Below are 12817 nucleotides of genomic sequence, written 5' to 3' on the forward strand. Positions count from 1 at the left end.
AAAATGTAAATATAAATGCTTTTATTAATTTACTATTCTAAATATTAATTAGTATTAGACATAATCAATATATTACAATAATCGACATATTCAAAAAAAATTAAATAATCAAATTATAATTCCCTTGTTTGAATTGTATTATTAGGATACATTAATCTAAGCGACAAAAAAGTACGCAATCGTTAGGCATTACTGAATCTTCGTTCTCATTATAATTTTCACATAGAGTACTCTACAAATTGTTATCACTAGTTATCAGATTCAAGGCTAAGAGACGCCTGAAGTAAGGATGCTGAAAAAATATCGATATAGCTATATATCGATATTTTTTTTAGAAATATCGAGAATTGGGGTGATATTTTTTGACTTTATATCGATAGATCTTATTTTTTGCATAGCAATGTGGTTCCATAATTTCCAAAAATAACTATTATATTTTTAAACATCATAAAAAACTATATAATAATTTTTTATAAAGTGTTTAAAAAAACTGTTTTGGTAGTTAATTGTAAGAATTTTATATTTTAAAAATATATTTTGCAAAAAAATATCTATTTTTCTTCCTGATATCGATTTTTATAGTGTCATAACCAATATATTTTTTCTATGGTCATAACTAGGGATCTCACCCGCGAAGAAAATATCGATATTTCGATTAACGCCAAACTACAAAATATAGAGAATAATATCTGTATAATATGTTTGGTGCGTCAAATTGATTATTTCTTTATCAAAATGTATTGTCATAGAGTGCACCAAAATTAGTATTTCTTCCGTATTTTGTGTAGAATACCTAGTATTTTCTACTTTATGTTTTTTTAGTTTTTTAGTTTGTGTTTTATTCTAAAGGAACTTTATAATTATTTTTTTAATACTGGAGTTTGCAAAATATTGTTACGTCAGCTGCATTTTTAATTTATATATTACATGTATAAAATGTCTGCTGAAAGTGACTTCAAACCGAGAGACTATCAAGTGGCCCTGCGGGAAATTGCAATTAAAAAAAATACCATTATTTATTTACCGACAGGTTCTGGAAAGACATATATTGCAGTGTTACTGTTAAAGCACTTTACAGAACCTATAACAAGGTGAATATGTTCGAATGTTATGGTAAAAAATGCATTTGAAATGTTTTATTATTTTAGATGTTACAGTCAAAATGGAAAAATTTCGTTTGTGTTAGTAAATTCTGTTCCTTTAGTTAACCAACACGCAAAATGTATTGAAAAGCGTACTATGTTAAAAGTAGGCCAATATTCAGGTGATATGAATCTTGATAACTGGAGTAAAGGAAAATGGCATGAAGAATTTGATAAATATAATGTATTCGTAATGACAGTTCAGATATTGGTAAATTTGACCAATCAAAATTTTATAGGTAACCAATTTATTTCTGCAAAATATAGTCAAAAACGAATTTAATATCAATAAGCAACTGATTCTAATAGACACATACAATCATAAAAATAATATAGATGGTTAATTCATTTTTAGATTTAAATAAGGTAAACTTAATTGTTTTTGATGAATGTCATCGTGCAGTGGAAGATCAGCCAATGAGACAGTTGTGTAAATCATTTGTACATTTAAGAGAGCAGCCTAGAATTTTGGGATTAACTGCTACACTGCTTAATGGCAACTGTAGTCCCACTAAAGTAATGGATCAAGTAAAAAATTTAGAGATTACCTTTCATAGCCAAGTTGCCACTGTTGATGGAATAGAGCAAGTTAGTGCGTAAGTTTATTGGTATAAGTTTTTAAAAATTACTTTGCCCTCTTAGCTGATGTGGTTAATTATCTTCTTTATTAGTAATTTGTTTATTTATTAACTGTACTTTTCTATATATTCTGGTTTTTAATATATTTCATTCTAGATCTGTGTAAATTTCGTGAAATCTGTAATATTAATATTTATTTCAGTTATTCGACAAATCCAACAGAAAAAATTTTAATAGTCCACCAGCATGTAAAAACTTCTATTGAAGATGTAGCCCTTTTTGAGTTACAAGATCTAATTACAACTTTAAGCGATATTAAAGATATCACTGAAATTAAAAATTCATCATTAATACCACTACATAAAAAAGAAGAATTCCAAAAACTTTCTAACGTCATAAAAGATGTAATTTTTCATATTGAAACAACTGGTATATTTGGAGGCTCTAAAGCTATATTAGCACGCATGATTCATATTGAAAGACTTAAGAAACATTGTAGCAATGTGAAACTTCAACTGGCCCTTTCTTATGTTGGAACTATTTTAGGATATCTAAAGAAACTATTTGATAAACATATGCAGGACTATTCAGAAAAAGATAAAGTTACATATTTTTCATCTGATAAGGTTAGTTTTTTTCAGACTGAAATAATTTTGAGATTTTTCTGTAAATTTAAACTGTCCCTGTACAAAATTATATATCTTACTCTTTTCAAAATATTGTTTATTGTAAAAAAGTGGAAGCAGAAATATCGATGAAACATCTCTGTGATTATATTGATGGAATCCAATCAAACTTAATTTTAACACTTTTGTGAGTATGCATTTTAATGTTTAAATGAATTATGGATTGTATATAGTTTCAGTATAGTATCTAATGAACTTAATAGTTAATAAAATAATAACATAATTTATTTATATAGGTCACAGGTCACATATATATATATATATATATATATATATATATATATATATATATATATATATATATATAGGTCATAGGCCTGCAATACATTATTACCTTAGAATCCTATGCTGCTTAATGTGTATTCTTAGTACTTAGTTTTTAGGAGAGACAATTGAACAGGTACACTCTTATTACAAATGTAATTATGCGAGTTAGTACTCAACATTAGTACTAACTTCTTGTAATTTTAGGAAGTAAATATTTATAAATTCAATAAAATTGTCTTTATCAGTTTTCTTAATATCCAATAAGTATTGTAAAATGTTGAGTCGTCGTTAAAAACGTGTAGGCGTCATACCTCTGCTGTTTATTTTATGTTTATATATATTACCATCTACAGATATTATGATTGAATAAGTTTTCAGTCTTTAACTACTGAGTTTAGAAAGAGGCTTGATTCTGCCGAGTGTAGTTTTTGTCAAGATAACAATGCTCTGGGAACAGTATTTAACTGTTTAATATATTCCAATATCAGAATCTGGGCCGTTCGAATCCCACGTTAAGCAATAGATCCCGCCGTAAAACAAAGAAGTAGATCATGACTAAAACGAATCAACTCACCAATAATAATATTAATAAAATGTGTTATTAAAATGATTATAAGAAACACTATTTCAATTGTAGTTTAAACATATTTTCCAGCACTTTTGACATACGCATTAATAACCAAATTAATAAAATAATTGTCAAACAAACATTGTTATGTTGTAAAATTGTTAAATATTATTTATATTCAAAATTTCATATCTGCAAAATTAACAACTTATCAAGCATATAGAAATTGTTCATGAGGTTCATTACTATTATAATAAGTTACTCCGTATTGTATACATCTATACGTCAGCGGTAGAACTAAATATTCGATGACATTATCATATTGTATAAGATACAGTTACGCTATCATAGATACAGCATTCGCTATCACTGAAAAAATGGATTTTGTACGTTAATTTTATTACTAGGGAGGAGGTTTGGGTCTACTACCATGATCCTGAATCAAAACAAGACGCAAATAAAGACCTAGCTCATCAGTTCCGGAATTCGTTTCTTAGAAATGAAAGAGCGTCATGTTAATCATCAGTGAGGTTTAATTAATAAAAACGGATTTAATTATTGTATTACCACCAAACTGAAAAAACAAAAAACTCTAATTATTATTGTAAGCTTTTGGGTTCGTTGGATGCAGAAATTTAAAAAGAAAAACATTTTTCTTTAACATTTCTCTCACAGAGCTCAAAAATTCATCACTAAAATCAGTTAATTATCTTAAAAGTTCACACTTAAAACGAGTTTTCAAATATGTTTCCATGAACATATTGAACAACTGAACATAGCTACAAAAGCATAAATTCCTCAAAATTATTTCACATTTTTAGTGCAGTAATAGATATTCTTTGATACGATTATTAATAATTGTGATTTTTTTTCCTTCAGGTACTAAAATTAATAAAGATTCTTGATGTTTATCAAAAAGAAACGAGACAAAACCACGAGGTACAAGAACTCTGTGCCATAATATTTACAAAGCGTCGATTTACGGCCAAAGTATTATATTACATTTTGGACCACTTGAGTAAACATGATAAAAATTACTCCTATATTAAATCCAATTTTATGGTTGGTTATAACAGCAACCCTTACAACGATACGCGCGAGTTATTATATACAGTTAAGAAAAACAGATCAATACTACAATCATTTAATAATAAGGAAATAAATACTTTGGTTGCCTCAAATGTTTTAGAAGAAGGTATGGATATTTCTTCATGTTCGCTCGTCATTAAATATGATCATCCTGAAGACTATCGTTCTTATATACAATCTAAAGGACGAGCGAGAAGTGCAGTGAGTCTATATTATTTGCTCGTAGAAGAAAATGTTGTAAACAAGTTCAAAAAGAAATATGAGGAATTTCAAGCTATAGAAAATAAACTACAAAATGTAAGTTTTAAATTACTAACTTGATATATAATAATTAATAATGCTGATTTGTATGTAAGTATGCTTTATTTAAAAATCAATTTTAAATATATTATCCATCCATCATGAAAACCATTTACATCTCATAATCATTCAATTTCTTATGAGAGAGTATCTACTAGAGATCATATAGATCTACTAGAATTACATATTGGCTCCCATAAAATACTATTTAATAAATCAACTAAAAGAAGGATGACTAAATCATAAACATGAGAAACATTGTATTTCATCATTACAATTCTTTAAATTAATTATTTTTTAGCTGTCTCAAATATAACTTTGTTCATGTCTCAATCTTCTGTTGAATTATTTTCGATTATTAATATTTACTATTAGATATGGAGGAAGCATCTTTGAAATTCACATCTAGTGATGAACACTTCATGGAGCCACTACTCAACTTTTATATTTTTACTGAATATCTCAATCTTCTGTTGAATTATTTTCGATTATTAATATTTACTATTAGATATGGAGGAAGCGTCTTTGAAAGTCACATCTAGTGATGATCACTTCATCATTATATTTTTACTGATATTTAATACATTAACGTGAGATGATTAGTTTTTGAGTATTTGTCATCTTATTTTATATGGATTTTTTTTCTTAATTACTAGGTATCCGGAGATTGTAATATATATTTATTATATATGGATTAATGGCAATATATTGATGGATATATCATAAAGTATTGGTGAGACTTCTAACCATAATCATCTGATACTACTCTGATATTTCCGGAGAGCAGCACGAATTTCTTGACCAATCTCATTTTCGTTTCCCCAAAAACTGCAATCCACTTCTATGAAGGCCGCCAGTTTTTCTGACATATTCAATGTCTATCCTGGTGATTAATAAGCGATTGATGAAAAAATATCAGTGTATTTTATAGATCTTAAGTTACCTTTTTTCATCCTTTTTTTAGCTTCTTTTTGCCAAAAATATGGAAAGAGAAGGGCCTTCGGAAAGCGATATTAATAATATGTATCATGAAGATCCATTACCACCTTATTATGTAAACGGGCCAAATTCAGCCAAAGTAGATATGACATCGGCAATATCTTTACTGTGCACTTACTGCAATTCATTATCTCAAGACGTAGAACTAGCACCAGAACTGTATCTAGAATTTAATAACAATAGCTTCGAGAAGAAAGTAAGAGTTGTTATAGATCTTCCAACAATTTGTCCGTTAACTGAGTCCATTATAGTAAGTGTTCTAAAACGAGATTGTGCATAATATTACTAAAAAAAAAATTTCAGGGTCCATTTATGTCAAATACAAAGTTAGCTAAACGTGCTGCAGCATTAAGGGCATGTGTAAAACTGCATCAAATTAAGGAGTTGGATGATAATTTGTTACCAAAGAAGAGAGCATTTGCAGAAGAGGACTTCAGAGATTTGTTTTTGCATTATCCAAAACTGAAAGAACCTCTAGCTGGTACTAATAAATGTGTAAGAGAACATAAGAATGAGGCAAGTGATCAGAAATATTTTTATAACAAGCATTATTATAGTTCATTTTCTAGGTACCAACATTTCTTCAAGGACCTTTTATTGCTAACGGCAAAGCATATTTACACATCTTATACCTTACACCTGACTTCTTTCGAAGAAACGAGCTTATCCAATCAACATTTTATGATATGTATACCTCTGATCTATGCTATGGCTTTATAACACCTCATGAAATCCCCAGTATCTGTCTATTTCCATTATATATTTCAACAGGCACTTTAAATGTTTCTTTGATGGCTAATGCTAATACAGTTAATCTAACTCCAGATGATTTTCATAAAATAAAACAATTTAATGTTATGGTATTGAGAGATGTGTTAATATCTTTGAGAGATTTTCTAATTTGTGGTAGTGGACCTGATACAGAAGCAATGATGTTAGTCCCTGTTAATAAAAGTACCAACACAATTAATTATACGATATTAAGAGGTAACAATAAAATCAAGCCACCCTATCAAGAAGAATTATCAAGAGATGAAAAGCTAAACTTGAATGTAACCCAAGAAAGTCATTTGAGGAAGATTGTTTCACCTTGGTATAGAGATATAGGGGTAATATTTTGCTATATATGTTCATATATGTTAAATGATATTGATGGGGTTTTTAGGAATTTTTAGTAGTTGAAGTATCGTTCACAAAAAATGCAAAATCAATGTTTCCCAATGATTCATTTCAGAGTTATGAGGAATATTATGAAAAGAAGCATAATTTACAGCTAGTGAATCCTTCACAGCCATTATTATTAGTCAAACAATTGACGAAAAACCGAAACTTTTTTAAACCTTATGGATCAGGTGCTGCAAAACGAAAAGAGAAACATAGTGATATGGAGATACACTTAATACCGGAGTTAGTAGTTAAACAAGATTTTCCGGCTGAACTATGGATTCAAGCTAGTTTATTACCATCTATTATATCAAGGTAAGAAAGTACATTTTATAGTATATTATCAAAGTATTTCATAGTACATTTATTATTATAAATTAAAAATTATATATATAAAAATGCCGAGCGAGCGTAAATATAAAAAATATTAAGGAAAATAGTTTAATTGTTTTCTATTAATATATTTTTAAAGACCAACCAGCATTAATTTTTAAATATTTACAATAGGCGGTGTAACTTATATCATTACACCCTATTTTGAATATAAATTATAGCATCTGATATTTTCCTTAACAATATCTATGTCAAAACCTTGTTAATTTTATATTAGTTAATTAGGGTATTTTTATCAGCTTTAAAGTGTGCAACAAAGCATCCTATGCAACATTTTTTACTCTTCCTCTCTAATTGGAAAAAACTCAAATTCTATTATATACATTAACCACATTGCTGATCTAACTGAAGAACAGTTTATGACAACATCTGAAAATATGGCTATATTATTGTGTATGAGAGAAAACTCAATAGGGGACTCTGGAGAAAAGTTTTGCTTTGCCCAACACCCAGATGGGGTTATATTGGTCATTAAAATAATTTGATTGGTCAATTTAATTCTCCATTATAGACACCTGTAAGAGAAACGTACCGTGAAGACATTGGAAAATCATTTCGTTGGTTCTTTAATAAAGTTTGGCACGTGATAGCTCTGACGTCACGTGTAATCGACCAATAAAAGTTACATAAAAAACAATTTAATTTCTGAAACAAATTTATTAAATAAAATTAAATGTATGAAATAAATATAAACTGTATATAGTATATTCAACGTTTATTTGTATATGCGTCATCAAGATGATTAATGTATTACCTGCTGCAATTTTTAATTCGCATTAGAATCAGACAATGTTTTCGTCTCATTTTATTTTAGTTAAAAAGAGATACAATGCCGTCTGATTAGTTCGAACACGTAAACGAATAAGCCTGTCAAGTTCGTCCGGTTGTCAGACGTATGCGAAATTCTTTAAAGCAATATTAACATACAACAAAATTCTAATCTAACTAACATAGTTGAACAAAAATATTATCAAACATGTATAATTTATTTTAACATTATAGTAGATCTAAAAACTACAGTTAATTATACAGCCACGATAGTTTATAGGTTAGAGTTCTAACCTCTTATGAGTATGCTTTCAAAAATGTTGCATACGTCTGACAACTGCACGACTTTGACAGGTTGAATCTTTTAGGTGTTCGAACTAATCAGACACACATTGTGTTTCTTTTTAACTAGAATGAAATGAGAAAGACAATATTGTCTGATTCTAAAACGAATTTACAAATTGCGCCAGACAATACATTGAACGTCTTGATGACGCATCTACAAATAAAATCAGTTTGGAATTTTTAATATTATCAACCATTTTTTAAAGATAGTCAAATACTTTTTTGAAGTAAAGCTATTCCGAATGTCTGTTCTATCTGTGCATCCGGATAAACAACACTTTCTAAATCGAGAATTCGCCTTACTTATTGTACTACCGACTTATATTACTAATTAACTAATACCTTAATCTCTAAAGGAAAAGTTAGTTATAAAAATCTAGACGCACTATTCCTTACGTTAGGCTTACTGAAAATGGCGTCCGAAATAAATAAAGACTAAACTCACCAAAGAAATGAAGTGAGTAAATCAGATCCCGTCACGGCTCTTAGCATAGCGATTAAACCAAGCAATAAGTTAAAAGTAGCAACATCTAGATGTTGGACGTCGCGAAAACTTTCCCCAAAATTTCCTACGGCTTTCTTTTAGTTTTTCTAAATATTTTTAGTTTTCAATATATAAGATAATCAATATATATATATATATATATATATATATATATATATATATATATATATATATATATATATATATATATATATATATATATATATATATAATAAAAGTGTTCTAAAGATGATTCCAACATTTACATATACTTTCAGATTAAGTTTTCTGTTTCGGTTAGAAGTATTTCGTCAAAAGGTGGCTCTTGAAGTAGGCTTGGGAAAACGAATAGTAGTTCACAAAAAACCATTGGAATTGAATAAAAATTTATTACATTACAAGCCTTTGATTAATGAAACAAACAAATCTAACATTTTAATGCCAATTTCCAAAGAAGCATGCATTCAACCGCCGTTAACTACTTACAATTTAAATAGGAATTATGCAAAAAGAATGCTGGAAATTGAATATCCATGGAAAGATACTGAGGAGCCAAAAGATATAGAAAGGGAACTGAATGTATCTATATTGGATATAGATTATTATGAATCATTTATATCGAAACCTATCACTCCTACTGAAACTTTGCTTAAAAATGAAATTTCCATTAAACGAAATCAGCTGGCATTAACTTACATGAAAGATAATGTAGACAAATCTATTAAGCTTTTAGAAAGCAGGTATAATGAAGATGGGCCGGAATTATGTGAAATTTATGAAGCAATGACAACTGTAAAATCTAATGATATTGTTAATATGGAGCGGTTAGAAACCTTGGGAGATTCATTTTTAAAAATGTTTGCTTCAGTAAGTATTGTATATATACTATGTGTACTAATTGTTAATCAAATTTTTGTAGATATATATTTATTTGAAATATCCTCAATTTACTGCAGGCAGTGCTACTAGTCTGAAAGGTAGATTGGTTAGTAATAAAAATCTCTATTACTTAGGGAAATTAAAGAATATTGGTGGTATAATGAAAACCAGAGACCTTCAAATATCCGATTGGCTCCCAACAGGATTCAAAGTTCCTGATGAAATTGAAAATGCAATCAAATCAAAACAATTACCAGTGTCTTTACTATATCGGCTGAATTTCAGCACTGAAACACAAGTTTCAGGCGTTTTATCACAAGAAGACTTTGATAATATTGAGGCATTACAGGACCCAGATGATGATGTAGAATCTATAAATGATTCAGCACCATTTTTTAATGTGTCTTTTACTGGTGACAAAAGGGTAGCAGATTGTGTAGAAGCTTTAATTGGGGTATACTTTAAATGTAATGGAATTCAAGGTAATTCACTTACTAGGAACTTTGATTTTTGCATTCATCACTTCTTGGGGTCCAGAGGCTGGCATATGAGTTATAAGATGTGTGGTATTTAAAACAAATACTTTTAATTTACTTCAAGCTATTTTATGAAAAAAAAGCTTTGGCGACTTGTATCGACGGTACCAAAGGTATTTCAATATAAAGGAAAACCCTACATTATAAACACTTTAATCTCCACGCCAGGCTTTAATACACTGTTTTGTTAGAATACGTTTCAGTTATTAGTCACGCAGTTAATTTCATTTGTTTGTTAGTTTTCCAGCTGTTGTTAATTTAAGTCGCATGCTATGTAATACTGAATAATCGACCAAAAATATGTATGTGGTCGTTAATCCATCTGAACAGCTTTTAGTTACAATAAAATTATTCGTATCAGTTGTAGCTTTTGAATTGCAACATTTCTAACCAAATTTTCATGATATACAAACTATGGAGTAGGAAATCAAGCTTTTGGTTTCACCAAAAGTTAATAGTCAACACATAAAGGTATTTCGGACATTTGTTTTTAGTGGCCTTAGATTTTGAATTGTGATACATCTATCAAACTTCACTAGACTATGATAAAGGGTATTTCTATCACTTCTAAGAATCCACGAAGAGTTGAACTGTGAGAACTGTGTTTCCTAATTATAATAGCTCGCCGATATGGATCCACCATTGGTCCCCCTACACAATGACCCGTGGTGCTTATCTTCGAACTGTAGTAGCCTGCGTAGAGGGATGACTTAAATAACTGGCGATTAGCAATTCAACGTCAACCTGTCTTCCTTTCTTTCGAATAATTTTTCAATTCGATTTCCGTAAATTGAATGAATTTTAAAGAAATAAGTTTATAATGTCCCCTTTATGAAATGTGTATGAATTAATTACTTGAAACTATTTTATTTTAAAAGAAAGAGAAGTGGATAACTTGTTGAAATAATGGAAGGTATGAATAATACAAAAGGCCCAGTATTATTTTGTGTTAATATAAACGAAAACCTTATATTGCAAGCACTTCACTTATTATACTTTAGACCTACCATTAATACGTCAGTCTCTTAGAATAATTAATGCCGTGTCGTTAGTGCCATATAATATGATATAGGACGGATACAGATGACGTATGTACAAAAAAAAAATTGAATAGACTATATGTATTATATGTTGACATACTGCGTCGCTGCAGACAAAATGCTGATAGAAAAGTGCACCTTCATTTCTAGCTTATTCACAGAGGACCTAGAGAAGCTTATTGTTTTAATACAGAATCACTGATGAAACCATACAATTTTTTCGGCGTCCTTTGTGGGCATCTTTCGCTCGCATTAGTTAAGAAAATGACTGAATATTAATATAAAACAGTATATTATTTGTTAATTAAGTAATATTATTTTTCAGGAGGAATACAATTCATGGAATGGATGAATATAATTCCGGCACATGAAAATCTTTATAAATTAATAAACCAACGACCTCCAAATCCTATTTTGAAACAAAATGCAACAGAGAAAGATGTGATGTATCACATTCCAAGATGTAGTGATATTGAAAATATCATTGGTTATAAGTTTAATAACCCAGCATATTTGTTACAAGCTTTAACGCATGGTTCATATACCCCAAACCGTATAACCCAATCATATGAAAGATTAGAATTCTTAGGTGATGCAATTCTTGACTTTCTCATAACTTGTTATATATATGAGAACAGTGATAAATTAAATCCTGGGGAGTTAACAGATTTAAGATCAGCTTTAGTTAATAATAATACATTTGCTAGTTTAGTAGTTAGATTAAATCTACATAAATATATGTTATGTATTAATAACAAATTGCAATCTATGATTGATCGATTCGCAGAGTATATGTTGTCCAAAAATTATGAAATTGATGATGAGGTATTAATTTTGCTTGAAGAGGGTGATGCTGATGGAAAAGGTCATAATCTGGCAGAATATATAGATGTCCCAAAAGTAAGATATTTCTATATATATTTACAGGCAACACAAAACGTGTATTTCACTTTTCATTTCATTTCAGTGATATAAATGAAATCAATCAATTTACATACTAATCATTGTGTAATCATTTAAGGTTTTGGGAGACATTTTCGAAGCTGTGGCTGGTGCTATATTTTTAGATTCAAACAATAACTTAGATGTGGTTTGGAAGATATTCTATAGGATCATGTCGAAAGAAATAGAATCTTTTACTGCAAATGTGCCTAAAAATCTTGTTAGAAAATTATATGAATGGACCCCGGACCCCCATCCAACGTTCATGTATATTTATATCTACCTTTAAATTTATTACTGTATATTTAATATCTTTGATCTTCAGGGAAGCTAAGGAAGTAGTATCAGGTACTGTTATGGTGCCTCTACAATTTGTATTGAATGGAAGACATAGAGAGGTATATGGATTTGGTTCAAACAAAACTAATGCTAAAAAAGCAGCAGCAAAATTAGCTCTGCGTCAATTAAAGTAATACATACGATAAATATAGAGCTTAGACATTGTAATGGATAACATTTTTATAGTGTATACATTTATATATTGCAATTAAAATTCTAAAAATAAATATATACTTATGTGATATCTAAAGAATTGTTTTATTTTTTGTTTTTTTTTGTATATTCAAATTAATAGCT

At 29.0% G+C, this 12817-nt stretch overlaps 1 protein-coding gene across 1 annotated transcript; it reads left to right on the forward strand.

Annotated features, from left to right (window-relative positions):
* Positions 1-446: 446 nt before the first annotated feature.
* On the forward strand, positions 447-12770 carry Dcr-2 (Dicer-2). The gene is made up of 14 exons (XM_076394284.1): positions 447-1091; positions 1149-1381; positions 1498-1738; positions 1924-2347; positions 4122-4628; positions 5596-5880; positions 5934-6146; positions 6200-6739; positions 6796-7109; positions 9063-9651; positions 9704-10145; positions 11565-12139; positions 12261-12448; positions 12507-12770. The coding sequence occupies exons 1-14, from the start codon at positions 928-930 to the stop codon at positions 12652-12654; spliced, it is 4863 nt and encodes a 1620-aa protein (XP_076250399.1). The 5' UTR covers positions 447-927; the 3' UTR covers positions 12655-12770.
* The last annotated feature ends 47 nt before the right edge of the window (positions 12771-12817 follow it).

This window comes from Rhynchophorus ferrugineus, unplaced genomic scaffold (genome assembly GCF_030347505.1).
Source record: "Rhynchophorus ferrugineus isolate W39M unplaced genomic scaffold, kcgeb_rfMv2 rfM2, whole genome shotgun sequence".
Taxonomy (NCBI): Eukaryota; Metazoa; Arthropoda; class Insecta; order Coleoptera; family Curculionidae; genus Rhynchophorus; species Rhynchophorus ferrugineus.